The sequence below is a fragment of the Megalopta genalis genome, chromosome 10, assembly GCF_051020955.1.
Source record: "Megalopta genalis isolate 19385.01 chromosome 10, iyMegGena1_principal, whole genome shotgun sequence".
NCBI lineage: Eukaryota > Metazoa > Arthropoda > Insecta > Hymenoptera > Halictidae > Megalopta > Megalopta genalis.
Window position 1 is genome coordinate 16288854 of NC_135022.1, and position 20791 is coordinate 16309644.

At 47.5% G+C, this 20791-nt stretch overlaps 1 protein-coding gene across 2 annotated transcripts in view; it reads left to right on the plus strand.

Annotated features, from left to right (window-relative positions):
- Positions 1-20791, plus strand: part of vn (membrane-bound neuregulin protein vein) — a 391821-nt gene that overhangs the window by 344038 nt on the left and 26992 nt on the right. The window contains exon 5 of one of the 2 annotated variants that reach the window (XR_013034198.1): positions 14033-14091. Coding sequence is in view for 1 of the 2 variants with exons in the window: in XM_076524696.1 (XP_076380811.1) it covers positions 14033-14159 (127 nt within the window). In the remaining variant the exon portion in view is untranslated. Of the gene's footprint in view, positions 1-14032; positions 16452-20791 lie in introns of those variants that run through there. The other variant, XM_076524696.1, reaches the window with a different exon arrangement.

Here is a 20791-nt window from a genome sequence, read left to right on the forward strand (position 1 = left end):
ATCTCCCGCCGCGGGGGAACGGATCGATCGAACCTTTCGGAGTAGCTTGTGCTCGGACCGATGTCATTCCGGTATAAATATTGGTTTCCATCGTCGGGGAGAGACTTTCCCGCCGATTTATTGAACACGGTTAATCGAATCAAGGACGATACCGGGAAGTAAGCTCGGCTAACCCTCGCCTGCCGGACGCAGAGTCCATTTCGACCCATCTTTGTACATTGCCTCTTGCGTCTGCAATTCAAGATCGCTAAGAAAAATATCGACAAAATTTATATGAACTCGGAATAGAAGAAAGTCGTATAATATTGATCAAAAATATTCTACTATTAGTCGGCTGCACTACGGATGAAAAAGAATGGAGATTATGCGCTCATGGCACGACATTCGAGGAAAATGTCCTTACGAACACAGACCAAGAAAATATCGATCGTTTCTATATATATTAGTTAAAAAATTTTTTTCGCTAGCATTATTAATCGCTTAGACCTTAAAATCTGCGAAGTAATTGGTGCTGTACGACAATTTTGCGCTCTCTGCGGCGAGACTCTTTATTTTAGATTTTTATAAATCTGTGTGATAAAATTTCATAGGAAACGATTTAATCAGTGGCACAAGTTATAGTGCAAGAACTATTGCCGCACGTTTCCACCATATAGAAATAACGAATCGGCGAAGGGTTGACAATGGTGGACCGGGGGAAAAATATTTCGGAGATTTCGCGACTTTGATGCAGCCAATTGAATCGGCTGTGCTGTTGCCACTTCGTGGCATCGTTGAGTACTAACTGGCCCGGGATTGCCGGAAATGGAGGCCAACGGGAATGTATCAACGGCAATTAGCGGAACTGTTTCTGCACGCGCGGAGACCGAGTAAACAACCGTTTCGGTTTTATCAATAACCCGGGTGGAGGAGAAGATAACTTTCCTGGTGAAAATGTTGACCCAGCGATCAGTGGCGAGTCGCCACTCTCTCGCTCTGTCTGTCTGCCTGTCTCTCTCTCTTTCTCTCTCTCGCTCTCTCGCTCTGTGGTGTTGGAGGATGAGAGTGGACATGGATGGGCGGGACACGAGCATACAGTGGCGAGGGTAGTGGTGGTTGGAAAAGTTAGTTTCGGTGACATATGCGGCCAACACACGTACAGGCGGAAGTTGAGTCGGGATCGGCTAGGGCCACCCCGTTGTGGGGCTGCGTGACATTTCCACCCCGTAACTACCTCGAACCGTCGCTTAAGGAAATAGAGCTGTCCGACGCAAGCACGCCGCTCCTCGCCACACCGCCGACAACCCCATGGCCCCTCGAGCTATGCCAATAAATGGTAATCGCGTCAGAAAAAAATCACGAGTCCCAGCTCCGTCCGCGATGGAACCTGATGGCGAGTTTGCTCTACCCGTCTCGAACTTATTATTTTATTACCTTCTATTACCTCACCGGTGAGCCACGATTCTCTCTCTTCCAGAAAACGTGAAATGTAAAGGACATGATGCACCGCCTCACTGCAACGTGACATCCACAGGCTTCACTAAAATAAACATCCGCAGGCTTAATAAATGTTTCACTGTACGGATCAGCCGCAGAATGCACGGTTATGATATGAATTATTCCATCAATGTTAATCAAAATCACTGTCGACTCGGGATTTGCGTCAACGTTGCACGTATAGTACACGTGCAATTAGGAGAGATTTAAATCAGACCTTTACAGAACATCGAATCACGCAACGTCTACCCCTTTACGAAGAAAAGCTGTACGCGCGTATTAATCCCTTCCTCGATTATTCATATCGAATTGAGTCGAATCTTCCCGGCCGCGATCGGTAATCCTTCATAAAACGCAGAAATTTTTCTTCATTGAAAGATTGGAACGGTTGCCGAGAGAAAAATTTACATTGCACGGATTCTTTTAAAAACCGAATAACATCGTATTATACGCTCGCATGAAATACAACGTGAAAACGTGGAAAAAGACTCGTCTGTACTCTTTATATTCAACAGACGCTTTAACGAGCTTAATGATTATTTCATTACCGACCACGAGATTCCCTTCCATTTATTAAACACCGAGCCGCGAAGTATGTTAATAAGTAAACGTTGCGGGGGTGGGGGGTGTGGAACGTTTAAGTAGATTGCGCAGCTAATTTCAATTCATTTAAAGCCCGCGATCAAAGGGACAATGATCCGTTTAATTTTCTTCGCTCGCATAATATTCTCATTTTCACCGACTATTACCCGCGAATCGGAAGACGATTCTTTACGGTAGAACTGAGGCGAGAGGGCCGTTAATCTTTGCTAATGGTTTTTAGAAATCCGCGTGCACCGTAAACGCGCGGAAAGATCCGCGGACCACTTATTACGTCCGCGCGTTAATTCCGGGCTCGAAAATCGAGCAGAACGAGCCCGGGGGGGATGGAAAAAGAAAGGAAAGGATCCGCGGTTCACGGTTCGCTAGTCGCTTTAGCGAGCGCGGGGAACGGTGCGCGATTATTTCGCGCGGTGTTCGTACGAGCCGGTGAATATCGATACGGAAATGTTATGCTTGGGAACGCGGAAAGGTCAGAATTTAATGGAGATTTTAATACTGCCTCGCGCGAAACGAAATTGACCGGAATGGCCGCGGCGCTGAACGGAGCGAAGCAGAGCAGAGCGGATAGGAGCGAAGCGGCTACAAGTCGGCCATTGATCGACGAAACGAATAATAATGAGGGGGAGATCCCCGATTCGGTCTCGTCCGAGGGTAATAAACGGAAACTTAATCAAACGACTCGACGCACAGACCCAATCCAATTGAAGTGCTTTTCAATATAGCCTGAACGAGCGCGAGCGCGCGCGCGACCTCGCGGCCGAAGTTCCGCGGACGCCGATTTTTCAGCGAGGATTTTCGCTGGATTTCGATCAGTCACCGCCGACCATTCGGAGTAATTAATCGGTTTTCTGATGCGGCCCGCCCTCGAATATAAATATTACGGAAGTCGCGGAACAAACGCGCGGCAGGCCGAGTGCGACCGCAAATTTGTACAGAGCAGACCGCACATCGCAGCCGGTCGAGCGGCTTCGCGACTCGCGACCAAACGCGGGCAATCGCGCTCGCTGGTTCGCTCCGGCGCGCCACGTCGACGCTGAAATAATTACAGATTAATAATTACGCCGGCGTTCGCGCGGAACGGGCAACCGCGGTATCGATCGCCGATCGATTAGCCACCGTTAATCCGACTCTTTCCGTTAATTGTTCATCCGGTTCATCCCTTGCGCGCGGGGCAGCCAGTCGGGCGCCGGGATCGATTCTAATTGCATTTGCACGCGACACGCTTCCTTCCTCGCCGCTTTGTTCCCGCAGTTGTCTCGCGGATCGCGTCCCGGATCGGGAAGAGGAATTTCGACGGGAAGCGCCGCTTTGCGAACGAATTAATTCGCGCCGAATAGTCGAATACAGCGCGCGGGACGCCCGCGCAATTACCCCGCTTCTCGCCGGTTGATTCTTGAAGGTTTACGCGAGGATGCTCATAGGATACGCCCGTTTCGCTTAATTAAACGCCCCTCTAATTAATTAGAGAAAGATCGGGCGCCGATCGGGGGGTACGCTTCATTGGGAGGACACTCGCGCTGGTCGTAAGTCGGCACTCGTAAAATTTTCACTCCCGGCTTAATGCGCCCTCGCCCCGGCACCATACTTTCTTCCCGGACCGGTTTTATTCGCGAACACGGCTGGAATTTTTCCGCACGGTCGCTTCATTGCATCCAACGAAATTCGATGGAACCATTCTTCCCCATTTCCACCCTTCTCTCCTGATCTCTGCGTAGGCTGCTCTGCCCAGATGGACGAACGCCCTTCTCGTTCGAACGTTCTTTTCTTTCTACCTGTCGTCTCCACTACATTCCCGATTCTACGTTCAATCCTTTAGTTTAATTAATCGAGACGCCGGGCAATTAAGCAACGATCAACAAGCAAGCCGAAGGAGATCGGATCCCTCGTGAAAGGATAAGAGGACGCTTCAGCGTTTATCGAGAGCTTTAACGTCATATCCTGGAGGATCGGGAGCTTGCGTCGCTCTCTGGGCTCCGAGGGAAGAGATTCTTCACGAAAATGAAGTGGAGCGTGGTTGGACTGGCCATTCTCTAATGTTGACAATGAGATTCAATGGACGACGAGGTTTTGCTTGAACGGGGGATGAAAGGACGACGGTAGGAAATGGTCAGTTTTGACCCTGCAAACGAGAAATTCTGGTGGAATATGAAAGAGCGTCTTCTGGGGAAGATAGAATAAGCGCGCGTTTGCTCGAAATGCGATGGAAATTATATGAAAAATGGATGTCGCTTGGATGCGAGGGAAGGCGTTGTGTTCCATCTTCGGTTTGTTCAGACGTTGAGACATTTCTCAAACAATCCGAGGGAGAAGCTACAGGTGAGCGATTCGAGAGGACCACAATCCTGAAGATTCGTGGGACCGGAGCAGATCGCACCTCTGAAGATCCTTCGGATCGGATAGGACTACAATTCTAAGGGAAAAATCGTTTCCAAGCTCATTGGAGAACGCAAAGAGTAAAATATCCAAAGATATTGGAAATACAAGAGCCTCCAATACATGCGAACGGTCCTCAGGGATTCAAGAGGAATATATACGATTCCCAGGGTTTCAAGAATGAAACGGGTAAAAATATCAAGAATATTCCCAGCAATCCAAAGAGCTATTATACATCAAAGCCCTTCCGGATACAAGTGGTTACAATGTCAAAGCGTCATAAAAAAGAAAGATGTATCGAAGGGCTTGAAAATAGAGAGATTGTAGCAATATCAAAGGACCTTTCTAAAGCAAAGGTGTATATATCAGGTATCTTAATAGTTCAAAGCGATCACAATGCACCAAGGTTCCTGGAAATACAAAGGGCTGCGGTATCGAATGATCTGAGAAACAGAAAGGCGTCTCCAAGATCTTCTCAGGAACATAAAGGTAGAGAATAGCCAGAGGTGTTGGGAATACAAAGGGTCACGGCATCAAAGAATCTTGAACAAGCAGAGGGACAGACTGGCTAAAGGTTCTCTTCGGCATCCAGACGAAATCGCCAGAGGCGGTAGGACTGCGAAGGGCAACAATTCCAAGAGTCGGAAGATTGCAAGTTGGTCGGCTCTTTTAAGGGCGAATGTTCGCGCTGCGAATCGAGTCCTGTGGCCACTGTTGGGCCACCGTTCGGACACTGTTCGGTCAGATTCGGTTGAATTCGAGCGAGTGCAGTGAGAACCGGGCAGGGTAGCCGAACTTCCGGCAGCGAGGTTACACGGCAGAGATACTCTGGCCGGCATCCGACCGTTTTCCCGGGGTCGTGGGGGGTGGCTACTAGTCGAGGCAACGACACGGCGATGGAAAATGATCGAGGGTTGAACGGCGAGGCGGGCGGCGCTAGCCAACGTCCCAATTTCCCAGACAGTAACCTGTCCCGCCAGCTGGCACCCTTCGGGACATCAGGGTTTTCCCTCGTGACCCAGCAGCCGGGCTCTCCTCTCTCGCTCCGTCTTCTCTATCGTTCGCTCTTTCCGGCCACACGCTGCCGCACTCGGGTATCCCAACCCCCATATACCACGTCCGAGGGTTATGGTTCGGCATAAATCTACTTATAACGGCCGGCAACTATTCGTCGACGCCGGACTATTTCACGAGCTCCTCCGTGACATAAACGCGCGACGTAAATCGTGCTTCTTCGACGGACAGGGGTCGGTTACCACCCGGGGATGCTCTATCTAGAAACGTACCTCCGTACCACCCCTTCGTTTCCACCTCCCTCCCCCCCTTCGCGCCCACTTGTCCTCGCACCCTTCGTTTTCCCGGGGAATATCGTGGCCAGAGAGATCGGACGAAGCCTTTTCGATTAGGAGCCTCATCGTGATACGATGTAGAGTACGAACGATCCGGGAGGCCCGTTGATGTAGTTATAATATCAGGATCGCCGGTGTAGCGAATCTCCCAGCGAATATATTGGGTTTCGAAATTTCAAAGGGTCGGTGGCGCAGCGATGTCCAGCTGTCGACCGGAGGAAACTTCTCGCTAATTACTTCGACGACGATTAAACCGGCACGGTCGTAATATATCATTGCCGGGCGAGGCGGGTCCGATGAAAGACACCGGATTAAGGATAACGAATCGATCCTTCCCGGCACCGTCGTTTATCAAATCGACGATCTGCCGTCCCTTTACCCCACTGTGTTTGTTTTTCGACGGCAATGGGAACGATTAGAGGCTTTCCGATGTCAGCTCGCTTTCCCTGCTCCAATCTACACGGGAGAACCGTATGGCGGGTACCACCCTCGGATGACTTAACTCCTCCCCCCTTCCCTCGACCTAAACCATTCTACCGAAAAACAATGTCAAGAAATTATCGCGGAACGATGCGTTCACCAACAATCGATTAATAATGCGTATAATAATTTCATAAAATATAAAATGTAAAGATCGTTACTAGACGATAAGACGAGTGTAATACATCGATACGTTCAAATTCTTTTAATCTTCTTCCTGATTTAAATTAAACTTAAAACTTCACTTTAAATTAAATTGTTCATAAATGCATAAAATCCGCAGTCCAATCATTACACTACCAACATTTAACACGTTGAGTGCCGTGGCAGTCATACACATGCGTGACACCAAAGTTTTCACTAGTTCGCAGGCTTTTAACTTTCTCTAGCTTCAGTTTCATTAATCAGATTACTTAGATTTCGCGGGAATTTCTGAGGAATTAAACTTTTCGGAACTTCGCCTGTTAACCAGTGGAGTCCTATTTAAATGACTTCGTACCTAGCTGTGTTCGGAGTCCTGGCCACCCTCGGCTATCCTAAAAGTGAAACAAACCTCTGAAATGACAATGCCAGAAATGATCGAAGAATTCAAGAACTAATCGCTCCACAAAATTAAAAAGCGCCGGATTTCACGCCCTGGCATTACCGCCAGCGACTAAACTGCGGGGATTAACGCCACGTTTCGGGGATGTTGCCCCAGCATGTGCGGGGTATCCTGTGGAAGGGGTTGAATAAAGGTGTCCACCAGGGAAGACGAAGGTTGAGAGGTGCTTCTGACTTTGATGTACGAATACCAGCGACGCCGCCATCAAGTTACCCGGTTTCACTATCCCTTGGCGGAAGGGGTGGAAGGCGCTGCTTAGGGGGTGAGACACGGGATCGTGCTACCGGTGCGTGGCAGCTAGAACGAGTGTTTTGGAATAAAGTACGGTACATTATAGTCGGAGTTGTTTCGTGCACACGTTCGCGGGCGCATGCGTTCTGCGCGCTCGAATCATATCAAAGAGAAACAGACACGAACGAGCGAACGGGCTCGAGAATCAGAGTGTAGAGACAGAGAGAAAGAGAAAAAGAGAGACAGAGAGAGAGAGAGGAGTTGAAGGGACGGTGGGTGATAAAAATGATGACGGAAGGAGGAAGAGGTAGAAGGGCAGGAGTCCGCCAAACAGAGGAATACCGGAACTTCGAGGGAGCGACGCGGAGGAACGGCTCGCCTCGCGAGAGAGCAGCGAGGGAGGAACGAGAGAGAAAGGGTTGCTCGCTTCCCACACACACAAGCCCGCCCCTTAAAGCGTTATCTTTGAAATTGCGTTCCGTGGGAGCGTTATTAAATTAAGTAAACCGCAAAAAAGTTTCTTTCGTGCTGCCGACCGCGTACACGACGGCACAGCTAGGTACGGCACTGGCGCAGTTACAGAGCCTCGGCTCACTCCCGGAGCATATATGGGAATTAATACCCGAGGAAAACCACCGCGCCCTGCGCGACCCCCTTTCATCCCTTCCTGGTCGCTGACTGGCGCGCACATACGGTCTCGCCGGAGCGGAGCCGACATCGACTTTCTAACCACTCCCGGTAGACTACCCGGTATAAAGAGGCACTTTTAATTTTGCGATCGTAATATACGAAGACCACTGCGCGTTGCATGCGACCGGCGCTGCGGCTTAAGACTTCCGCTGCAGCACGACGCAGCAACGAGCTGCACACGGAAACGCGAATGTTCTTTCGGCCCTCGTTCTCGCCCCTCGTCCGAAGCTCGTGGAACGTCGAAAACAAGCCTTTCCCGGTACGAAATTTTCATAGAATTCTCGGACGACCGTCGTTAGCGCGGTATTAACAAGCGGCACGGTAACGAAGCCGGTCCACGGAACTTACCATCGTCAATTACGTCGCTGATAAGACGTCGAATCTGCTTAATAAAAACCGGGACAACGGAGCGGGATCTTTTCTTTCAGCCCGTTTCACCTCCGTCGGATTCGTAACGTCTTCCTCTCGCTGTCCCCGCTAATTATCCGAGAGGGAAAAGTTCTTCGCGGAATTTACGCCATGCCGGGAAACAAGAAAAGAGAAAAGGCGAGGGACGAAAGAGTCGGCGAAAAAGAGGAAGTCGAAAGTCGAACGACTTACTCGGCCGAAGTTCGCGAGCAATTTTCCTTGTAATAAAGGGCGTACTTAAAGCGATTGACTCGCGCAAAGAGCCCGCTTTGATACCCGCTACTCGCCCGACCAACTTTTTATTCGTCGGAAGTTTGACACTTTCGGCGAGTCGCGGACGACGGTCGCGGCTCCCGGAAAGGGTTTCGATGTCGGCCACCAAGTGGGAAAAAGAACGAGAAGAACGGGCCGCGTTGTCAAACGGCGAAAACAATGCCTGCAGACGCGAGCTATCGATCCAGGACACCTGGAATTGTCTCGATACTGGTTCATTCTAGCGATTTCAAGCCCCAATTTTCCTCGAAATCGTTCATCACGTATATTGTACATCTGGCCTTAGAGTTGCTCTTTTTAGGCACACTAATTCATACGACACTCGCATTAGTACATTGCTCGCATAATTGTTGAGGTATTCCGCCGTTCAGATCGTCTTTATGCAAACCCTGATGATACAAGTTTCGTGATTACCATAAATTCTCCGTAGCATGATCATATTGTCATCAAGTATTGTCTGCAGAATTATTTGACGTGATTAGTGCAGTTGTCACGCTGATAAATTGTTTCTCTTCTTTCGTTTTCTGACAAACAAACGATTCAACGGTTTCAGCTTTCATCGATAAAGTTGATCAATAGTTCAGAGAAATGAAGCATGTGTTATGCACTAGATGCACCCAAGATTTAGAATTGCTTACCAAATTAGCAGTAAATTTTCAGTTGTTTTACATTAATGTATAAAAATAATAATAAAGCATTTATTCTGATTTTCAACGAGGGATTATTTGTCGCAAGTATAACACATACATCGAATAAATATCTGATAAACGTATCTTCGCAATCTGATTGATCGTAAATTGAGGGGTTCCGTAAACCTCTCTCTATCGTTAAGAAGTGCATTAGTTACGCAACAGTGAATTTCAGACACCGATTCACTCTAATATGCGCATTTCGATGTACGTTCGACGAATAAAACCGGTGCCACTGGCACGCATTTCTTTTCCTACCTCTTACCCACAATATTACATTCCGCAATTTTCTGCCGCAACGGGGACGATATAGCAATAATGATAATAGTAAAATATTATGGGAAACGTTGCTAGCGAAGTCGGAACGCAACCAGGACGGGAATAGTTGTGTCACGAACGATTGAACCCCCAACGCGAACGATCCCAGGTTTTTTACGACGTCGGATTAACGAGCTACTTTAATTTACTGTTTTTTTACAGAGCGAGATATCGACGTATAAATATTCCAGCACGCACCTATGACGCACTCGTCACGAATCGCGATGGCGTAGCTAGAACCGGTACACCCCCATGTAGGACACACGCGTACACGGAAACACAGAGAGACAGGCACAGAGATACAGACACAGATGAAACGCTATCGCAAGCTTTACGCGCAACCGAGAAATCGCAACCCGTAAAACCTGTCAGCCAGGAAGATCAGATTTTAACGACAGCCGGGGCGCTGGCGTGGCCCTATCTCTCGTCGAACGCGTTTTTGTTTACACCGGGCCCGATACGTCACCGGGCGAAAATATTAATTAACAACCCTGTTGACTCATCGCGGAATTATTTCGTTGATTTTGGCCGGCGGACACCGGCTCGCCTCATACGAAACGCGCAAACTCTGTCTCCGTTTCTCTCTGGTCGGTCCGCTGTAATTTCGGATTAATTCGCCGGCAAATCATCGGGATAAGTGTATATACATAGAACGACGAACGGGGATAAATGTGTCGGCCGCCGGGGGTGGATTCCATCCCGGCCGAAAGAGGGCGTCAGGTGATGCGGGTTGAAACGCGCAACGACTTTGAAAAATCTGCGCGACCGGTGTAAAGTAGGATTTTTGCCGGGCGGCGATTTTTCAGACGGTGAAATTTCAACGGCGAGCGCTCTCCGCGGAGGGGGTAGCGGGGCGAGAGCGCGTTTTATTGCTCGCGCCGCGTTCTCGTGCCCCAATGCTCGCGTGTAAAAGAGTTCCTCCGGCTAGTAAACACGCATGATTACGATAAATCTCAATGGAAAGCCAATTACGCGGCCGCCGGGCGAAGTTACCGGCGAGCGTTAATGGGTTCAAGTGAATGGTACAGTAAATTGTAGTATCTCCGGGTGCGGTTTCAGGTTTGTCCGACGGTAAATCGTACGCGCCGCCGGTATATTTAGTGCGTGGCTCCTCGTAAATCCGCGAGGGTGCCGCTCAGAACTCGGGGGAAGAAAAAAAAAGTGTCGGGAAGAAGAGAGAGAGAGAGAGAGTGAGAAAGTGAAAGAGAGAGACCAAGAGGGAGAAAGAGTGTTAGGTCGGCGTTCGATGTCGCGAACCGTGGGGCCCTCGTAAAAATCGCTGGAGCACCGACGACGGAATTTGTTGTAAAACGCGATTCCCGCGGCCGTTCGCCCGCGCAGGATAAATAATGCCGGAGCGATGGCGGCGCGGGTACGCGCTTTTTCGCGCGAGTATTTATCGCGTTAACGAGCGCCCGAGCATATGTCCCCTGTCAGTTTTTTAATACGCTTTAAACGGGTCTGGACGCGCGACAAACTCTCGGCAGACAGGTCCCTCAAAGAGCCTCCTCTCTCGCGCGATTCCCTCCTCGCACAGACTCCACTCGTCCTCCTCTCTCCTCTCGGCCTCTTCTCTTTCCGCCAGGCGGACCATTCTGGAACGTTTCCCCGCGAGACCTTACCTACCCCAGTCCGTCTGCGATTCGACGAAATAAAACGCAAAGGGGACGGACCAAAATATAAGTGATACCCTGCCGTATCGTCGCCAGCTCTTCCACGAGCTTTCGGCTCTAATCACTGGACTACGAATGTTCGTGCAAAATAAACATCGTTTGCGACGATTACAAGAAGCAGGAACCGGGTCGGAATCTTCTTCTTCTTTAACAGTAGATTTACGGAGCACTAAGAGCAGCTGTTTTATATTAATTCGCAAAAGTAACGATAAGGGATTTATTATGATTTTTGACGAGCTTTACTGTAATATTTTTGCCGCAAGTAACACATGTGTAGAATAAATAATTCGTAAATGTACCTTTACAATCTGGATAGTCGTAGAATAAAAATTTAGTGACTCGCCGTTTTGACGGATTCCGTAAACCTAGAGTTAATAATCATGATAAACTGAATTCGAAATTCTATTCACTCTTGTCGGTAATCTCTCGCTAAAACCCTTATTAACCACTTAATCATTTCTTTTTTGTGTAGCAGCGAAAGAACGTTTATATTCAATCTGTGCCTACTATTTACTTGAATGTTTAAATATCGATGGCAAGAGAATCGTATTTAATTCTGACTTAAAAGAACGGAATAACATTCATAATTAACAGGTTATTACTAGAAATCTCCATCGCGGGTCACAATCGTCAAAATATGGCAAGGGGGTCTATGTCCACTGTGTAAAATCCACTGTCTACTAATTAGTTTTATGTATCGTGCGAAGATTTGATGTATCGTCAAACATGGATAACGCGGTTATCGTCAGAGAGGAGTTTAGAAAATTTGCCGGTACATCGTTCGGTTTATGTTAGGTCGTTAACCAAGTTCTAATCCAATCCAGTTGCTTGCCACGTTTCGGAAGTTAGCTGGATCGAATTTTTATGAGCTACAAAATATTTTCTTCGCATTAATTCCTGCATCGGCTCTTCAGTACGTAATTTTGCTTTATGGATAACGGAGGACGTTCTGTTGAGTAAGCTCTCGTTATTCGACGCGAGAAAAAGCACGCGTTTCGTAGAACAGTAATCACTAGACTGCGGATTTTATGCAATTATGTCAAAAATCAGTCGATCGAATGTCAAATAGCGAAACCATTTAAACACTTTGGAAATAATTAAATTAATATATAATAATATATAAGTATATATATAATAATATATATATATATATAATATATAATTAATAATTAAAATAATTAAACACTTTGCTGTCAATCGATTAAAATTATTAACAATAAAAATAAATGTGTGTAGTTCCTGCATTTTGTAACTAACGAGGACAATCTTTATTTTCCATTAAGATTCGCAGTCCGATCTGAAAATAGAGAAAATCTCGTGTTTAAAAAGTCATGCGCTAAATTAACTGACTCTGGGTGTTAGCTGAGGTATCGTCGATTAGGAGGATGAATGGTTCGAGTGTCACAGCTTTTACTTGCTATTAGGAGGATAGAGGACAATTTCGCGGCCGATTTCTGCGTTCGAATTAGGTAGCAAGAGACGAGACGAGACGCGCGAAGAGGGGATCCCCTGGCTCGAGACACAGCTCCAACGTGTCCACGACGTTTCTTTGGAAAAATAATGTTATGCCGACGTCGTCGTATTTATAGCACGGTTAACTAACCGCGACGAGACGTACGAATGCTGTTGGTGGACGTGTCGTTCGCGGCACTCGCGTGTTCGCAGCCCAGAACCGGAGAGAGCACCGTCCGCACACAGAATCAGAGATGCCTGGCTCGACGCTAAACGATTTTACGCGGGTTCTTTCCGTAATTGCGTTTTTCTCGCCTAATGAACACGTCGCTGGGATAGTCGGCGTTCCAGGAGACGGTCTCTCGCTCGCTTAGGAACACGTCCCACGCGATTATGCGAGGCCGAGGCTCGCGATAGCATGCAATAAGGCTGCTACTTGTCACCGAGATTCAGCTCTCAACGCCTTGACTACCGACGACCGGTTAATTAAGCCGGATGGCTTTGTTTCGCGCTCTCAGATTTACTCGACTAGCATACTCTATTGCCCATAACTTGTAGCCCGGCTCTTAAGGGGTTGCGCTCTACGAGCTAATACAAATTGAAAATAACATAACGCTAATGTCCACACGAGACATAAATTGGCACGCTCGCTGGTATGTCGCTTTTGGCAACTCGAAGTTGCGCGAACGTACAATTTGCCACGTTCGTTAAGACACGTCTGGAAAGTTCGGGATCTTTAACCAGTTAGCTGCGCTGCGATCTCCTCGAAAAGGATGTAAGTTACTGCAACTGTTATTCTTCATATTTAGTTTAAACACAACGCTTGTATAAAATATATAATCTATAACGAAGAATATCGAAATATAAATCCTTCTCAATCGGAGATTATGTATCCTTTGATTCGTCAAACACAGATAACTGGTTAAATCTAACAGTAACTTGGGTCCAGCAATATTTGCGGCATACCGAAGTCTCTTCAACATCTTTTAAATGTAAACATAAAAAAATGGAAATGTAATATATTGTAATCTGAAGAAACAGGATTATTTTAGTATTAACACAAAGTCTAGCGAGCTCTAAAAGTGACTAACGTGTGTTGCATTATAAGAATAACAACTGAATTTATTCAGACTTTCCTCAATTTCTATTACACTGCAAGCTTGCATAAAGGAATTTAGCCAATCGCCTCTAACGAAAGAATCTTCGCAACTTAAACAATTGTAAAACGACAAATGTAAAACCTAGCGAGGTTGTACCTCTTTCCTAAAGAATAGCCATGTTCTTTCTAATTAGACTGTCCCTCGTTGTGCCATTGTCTCAATTCTCGTTCGTTCACGAAGAAGGCGTAGAAAATACAGTTTCGAGTCGGAACAATGAAGAAAGAGGTTGAATGTCGTGATTGATTTGTTTCAGATGCGCGGAGGGCTTCACGGGTCAGCGGTGCGAGACGAAGGACGTCATCAGCACCGGAAGTGTGTACAACAGGCGTAGGGCGCCGTTTTCCTGCAAGCTGGGACTGTCGACCTCGTACTACTGCTAGCGATAACCGCGCGGGGCCCTTCCACTCCGAGCGTAACGATCCGATCCGATCGGATTCGATTCGATTCGATCCGATTCGATCCGATGCGGAGCACGCTCGGGGTGCGCTCGATAAGAGTCGATAGGGATCGAGAGAGGACACAGTCTCGATCAGCCCACGAGAAGCACTAAGCACAAGTCGTGAGAGGGCCAACGCGCGCGACCAGGAAACGAACGAGGAGGCGAGATCTGTCGATCGATCGGGATCGATCCGCCGTCGATCAAAGAATCTTCTAGAAAGGGAAACCGCGGGGGAAACGAAACGGGGCAGCGAATCGTCGCGCAGACATTTTCGGGGACCGTTGTCATGTCGGGCATTAGAGGACGAGTCCTGCCGAAGGACCCGAGCCTTCGTTTCGGTAACGGGCATTCGTACCTTCTATCGTCTAACTTCATCCTCGACGACTTCGATTACTTCTTCTTCTTCTTCTTGTTCTTCTACTTTTTCCTTCTTTTTCTTCTTCTACTACTATTATTTCTCTGATTCCGCTTCGACGCGCCGCTGTCGCTTCTCTTTTCGAAAGATCTCGCGACACAGAGACACACACACACACACACAGCGAGGAAGAGAAGGCCGCTCGAGTGCGGCGCAAGAAAAAGAGTTACGGCCGGATTCTTGCCACTTCCGATCCACTTCAGTTTCATACCGCGGCGAGAGGAGAGGCGTTCGAGTGGCGCTCGTGATTCGGAAGTGGTGCTTGACCCCGAAAGATCGCGCGAGTCGCCATCGGTGGGCAGGTGGAGTGAAAGAGATAGAGGGGTGAGAGCGAGGGGGAGGGGTAGGAGGAGGAGAGAAAAAAGGCGAATAATCTCGGAGAAGAAGCAGGCAGAAGGGCGTTCGAAGGTCGCGCTTTTCGGAGTCTCCGCAGGAGAACAATACCAAAGAGCCCAGGGTCTCTCGATAGGCGCCGCGAGAGTGGTCGAAACACTGTCGTTCTACGCGCACGCGAATCGGATCTACGTCTATCGCAATCGCGCATCCGATTTCTCTCGTTAACGAGACGATCCCTCGAAGACAGCCGCCGTTTAGATCGTTAGACCGGGTGTCGCGAGCATTCTCGATCGAGGATTCTCAGAGAGGATTGACGCTCTCCCGAGAGATAGGTATCTCGCGAGAATCGTGGCTCTCGATGGCCGCGCTTCTCTTTCAGGGTAGGAAAAGGGAGAAGCGCGGGAACGTGCTCGTTCCTCGTTGTTCGCGAGGAGGCAGGCTGAATCTTTTGTCGCTCGTTGCTCGAGGGAATGTGGGCCAGCCCGGTGGAGCGTAAAGTTGCGTTCTAAGCGAGGCGCGAACAAGAGCCGGGGAAAGCAGGCGCACGTACACGACGAAGAGACGAGGACGAAGACGACACCGTGTTACGGCTCGAGGTGTCCGGCCTTCCGAAAATTGCTCGGTATTTTTACGCGGAGACAATTCGAGGGCGTCTCGTGCGCGCGCGCGCGCGCGTGCTCGCGTTCTCGCGGCTGAAATAAATACCGGGATTTTTCGTCTCGACGCTGTCCGATCGAAACTCGATCGCTCGCGATACGCGCCGGATCGACGGAGACCACTAGGCAAACACGATTTTATGTATAATACGATTATTGTAACAGGCGCTAGGATAACTAAACACAGAGACTTAAGATAGTTAAAGGAAAGAGAGAGAGAGAGAGAGAGAGAGAGAGCGAGAGAGAGATAGTGAAAAAGTGCGAGTGGGAGGGAGAGAAAGAGCGAACAAAAATACCGCGACGATTAGGAAATGGCACGTCGCTCGAGAACTTTCCGAACGAGACGATCGGACGCATTTAGAAACAACTCCGGCCGCGAAAATGTATCCGATTCTTTTGATCCTTTCGGTCGAGACTCGCGCGTGCTGAGAACAAACGGTGTGTTCTCCCGTTTCACGGCGCGCGATCCCGTCGTCTCGTTTTCCTGTCCGAAGCCTCGAGCACACCTTCCGACAGAAACGAAAGTGGAACAACGATACCTCCGCTCGGACGAGACAAACAGAGGGAAACCGGATCGATCTCTGTCGGAGTTTCTCGAACGCCGCCGTGCGAGAACAAGGCGCGAAAATCGGAAGGGATGGGGCAGCAGTCTCGAGACCCTATTTATGTTTTCGATTTTATATCATATAATATAAGTTATATTATCCCAGCCACATAATATAAATTATATTATATCATATAAGTATGTGTATAAACATTTTTAATTTATTTATTTAATTCATTAATTTTATTGATTTACGATTAAACGTCATCTCCATCTCGGCAACCGCCTCCGTTTGTTTTTCTTTCGTGCAACTTTTACGTTCACCACCCACACCGTCACGCATCCTTTTTCTTTTCGTTCAGAATCGGTTGGAGCAACGGACCAGTTTCTTTCACCCGAGGACAGGTAGGTGTATTCTTTCTCCCCTTTTGTTTTTTCTCGGTTATTTCGTTTGTTTTCGGGGTTAAAACGAAAATATAAAATATCTCGAGTATCGTATTGACATGGTGGTAAAAATTCCTTCTTTGAAAAATCGCAAATCCAGCGAAATTGGATTTTTATCAAAGCGATCAAAAAACATTCAAGGAATTTTATTTAAAATTATTTTCTATCCTTTATCACGATTTCTCGATTGACTGTTTCACTCTTCCTACAAAGATCATGAAATTAATTTTGTAAAATTCCTCGTAAAGGAATATACAAAAGATCGGTAGAAATAGCGTTACGTGCAGTAGAACTTATCCGAAGTTCTAAATTATCTCTTAAGAAATACGATAAGTTGAAAATTCTATAATATAATCATTTGAAAGTTTTCAAATGTTCCTATTTCATATTTGATCTACTAATTGTTGCCATATACGCGTAGAATCCGCAATCTAATTATAATATTCGTAACGAGGGAAATTGTGTTCCGTGACACGATGATTGAACGAGGTCAAAACGCGTCGAGATGTGGAAGTATAAATAGGCGATAACTGCTGATAAAGAGACAAGGTTCTTCCAATCTCACAGAGGCTATAGACGGAGGCTGAAAGCTGCGTTCTCCGCAGTCCTAACGCGGGATTAAGCGGTCCCAGTGAAAATCCCAGGGCAAAGTGAAAGACAGCGAGGGAGACATAAACTCGGGAACGAGGTGCAGGTGAAAACGGGTGGAAAAAAGGTCTCGCGAAGCGTGGAATCGTGTCGTGTCGCGTCGCGACGAGAGAATCCTCAAAGAGAGTCAATAAGAAATTTTCATAGCCAGACTGGATGTTTCTCCGGCCGTAGTGCTCGAGTCTTTTATTGCATTCCGGCGAGTCGTTTCGAGACGAATCGCTCGTCCTCCTCGTCGGTAGAAACCAAGAGAAAGAGAGAGAGAGAGAGAGAGTCGTTCCCTCTCTGTCTTCTACTCTGCCGGTTGGCTCTCCAAAGGAAAGGAGAATCAAACGATAGAGCGCCGGGCTTTCGAGCCGAAATTGTCAAAGAAACGATACTGAGAGAGAGCGGAAGGATCGATCCAGCCGACCAAACGGCGTGGGAACGATAACGGAATAATTCGTTGGAAAAGTGTCTCTTCGCGCCCGGGACAGCGTATTTCGCGAGCAGACCGCTCGTAAAAACCGGCGCAACTCCATAAAATCGGAAGCGCGGCATCGATCCTCGTTAACCGTCGCTCTTAATCGAACTTCATACCTCGAACGCACCTTCCGCGCCGTAATGCTGCATAAGTTCGCCGAAAGATCGTCCTGTCGACAGTTATGGTCGCTGGTGATACGAAACTTCCTAACACTTCGTTTTCTAACGGTTCTCAATTTTTCACTGTTACGAGTTTCTTGAAACAATCGTTCGAAAACTGCAATTATCCCGCCCGTAATCCATCGAATCGTTTTGATTAATATAATGTAACAAGCTCGCTCGAAATTATTACTGAAAAGACAATTATCAAATTTCTCTAGATCAGTCATTGAAAAGCCGGCTCTGTAGAATAGACGACTCTAGGCTCAATTAATATGTAAACTTGCTTGGCACACTCAAATTATTTAACATACATCGAAGCTGGTATTTAATCATTTGCACTCGAAGCTATTTTAACTTGGAATCCAAATTTTGCGTATGCAATTGTACAACAGTTTTCTTAGATATAAACAAATTTGATGCTGTCAAAATTACTTTTAAACGTGGTATAGCAATTTTTAGTGAGGCCACAGAGTCACCTCTCGAGTGCAAAGGGTTAATATCTCATTAATAGATCGTTTAATAAGCAAACAAACTAACAAAATTTTTACTAAATTATATTACATTTATCAGTGACGTCGTATTTACGTAGTATATGGGAACAATTGAACATTTCTCGACTATGTCAAACAGATCAGCAAAGTTAAATATGGGAAAAGGATTGAATTGATATGTGGCAAGTTCTGAGGTAAAGGGTCGAACCTTCGAGCTGGTAAAAATGATGTTGAAAGAGCCGTGCAAACAACTCGTCGAGCAGAGGCAACCGATCGGCCAACCTGTTACACGGCGAAAAATTCGTTTGAAAGTGCGATAATTCATGGATAAGTCGGCCGGCCGGGACAACGAACGATAAATTAATGTACAACGTCGGTCTGGCAGCCGCTCGAAAATAGAAACGATTTACTGGGTTACCCCTCGTGAAATATAATCGCGGCGGAGTTTAAATTTAATGCGAACCCGTTCGAAAGAAGCTTTCGGCGGGCGGCGCGTCGATTTTTGCCATCGGGGATCTCCGCGGAGCGGGCTTCGAACAATAGACACGTCGCGTTGGAAATTACGCGCGGGGAAAAAAAAGAATATATTCGTCGGGTTCTCTTGCCCGGGAATTTCCCGGCGAAAATCAACCCTGTAGTAAATCGGCCGCGGTTAGCTTTTATTTTCGCGCGCGATTTTTATCGCCCGCTTTATTTCGGGCAGACCTTATTTCGCTCGCGTTTCCTCGGCGACGACGTCGGCGTCGACGACGGCTCCCGAGGACGAACGGTATTCGCGGTGCCGATTTTCATGAGAAACGCGCCGCGGAATAAAACGCAGAAACACCAGCGGCGTACAAGGGTGCTGTATTAAGCCTGTCTCATGCATGCGCAGAAAGAGAAACTGCTCCTTACGCGACCGCTGCCCTACCGAGAAAATTCATTCGCTCTTCGAGGCCCTACGTTATTTCCACCCCCATTCGCGCCGGCTTTTTTTCGCCGGATAAAGGCGCCGTCACGCGACAACGCGATACGACTTTCCTGCGGACTCGCAAATCACACGAACTATAAACATTCGGCCAATAAAACAGGGAATTAGTTGCACGAAAAATGAATTATCGCGAGACGACGCCCCTCGCCGAAACTTCTGTACCTACCGATAATTATCACCGAGTTCGCGAAGTTCGAGGAGAAGTTAAACCTCCAATAACATGGAAGATTGCTTGCCGACTGCAAACTGTTGTACTTCTAACAAGAGCAAGACGACACTAAATGTCCGAGAGAGTGTGTAGGGGTCACGGTGTGAAGACTACAGATAAGTCTCCCTCCATCGTCGATTCCATCGAATTGACCGTTCTCAATCCGTCAGAAATCTTCTGAAGATGAGCTGTTCGAAGTCCTCTTCCGAAAAATTGTATTGCCAGTTCGCGAACTAGAGTTGTCGCAGGTATTTGGACAACTTCGAATTCGTGCTCGCACTGTGATTTCTTACGTGTTAAAACTCTCTTTGTCCACGAATTTCACATCTTATTCCAGTAGTTGTACGCGCATTGATGTACGTATATGTGTAACACAAGATTAGAATGCATTGCCTATTTTTCTCATCTAATTCTCCGAAGAAGATGTCTTCGGCAATTCAAAAAATTCTCGACCGCAAAGCATTAATCCCCGATAGAATAATTTTCACCTACCTACATGTACGCGTTATTCCGGAATCCTAAATAAATTTTTGAACTTGTTTTCTCACGGTTACGGACCGTGCGACCGTTAATAGAAGCACTGGCGCATGCATAAAACATGGAACATATCGGATATTTATACGATTTAAAATTGCTCTTTCCTAAGTTAGCGTGTCCGTGACATACACTGACGCGAGCATCGACGGGTTGAACTTTTAGAGAATTCGCTAAAAGATTAATGATTCGAGTTAGAGATGCAGGTGTGCAAATAGTTGCGGACAGTAGCGACCGATGAAAATTGTGCGCTAAAACCGCGGTACTTTCCGCCGGGGAACCGGAAACTGGAGGAACGGGCCAGTGAAAAGCCGCAATATCCTCAAAAGCAAGGCAACAGACCGAAAGACCGTTTCCGCCGTCTCACTCCACCGAATCCAATTCGCGAGAAGATCCGACCGCGGATCGGCTCGATAAAACCAGCCCGATTGTAGCAGAAGCGGCGCGGGCGCCGGTGATTAATCGCGGAGTTAATTATCGAGAAGAGATCCATCAAAATAATGAACCTGTAAACTCGGGAGAAGGCAAAACGACGCAATCGTGGAAAATGGAGGGGTGCTCGTTAATTATCCTCCCGAGATCGCCGCTTATCCGAACGCCCATACCTCTAGGCAACACGAAAACGTTGCCCGGAACGAAGCGGCGCGGAGAGGGACGGAGCGGAGCGGAGAGGAAACGAGCCGAGCGGCCAGGAAACGAGACG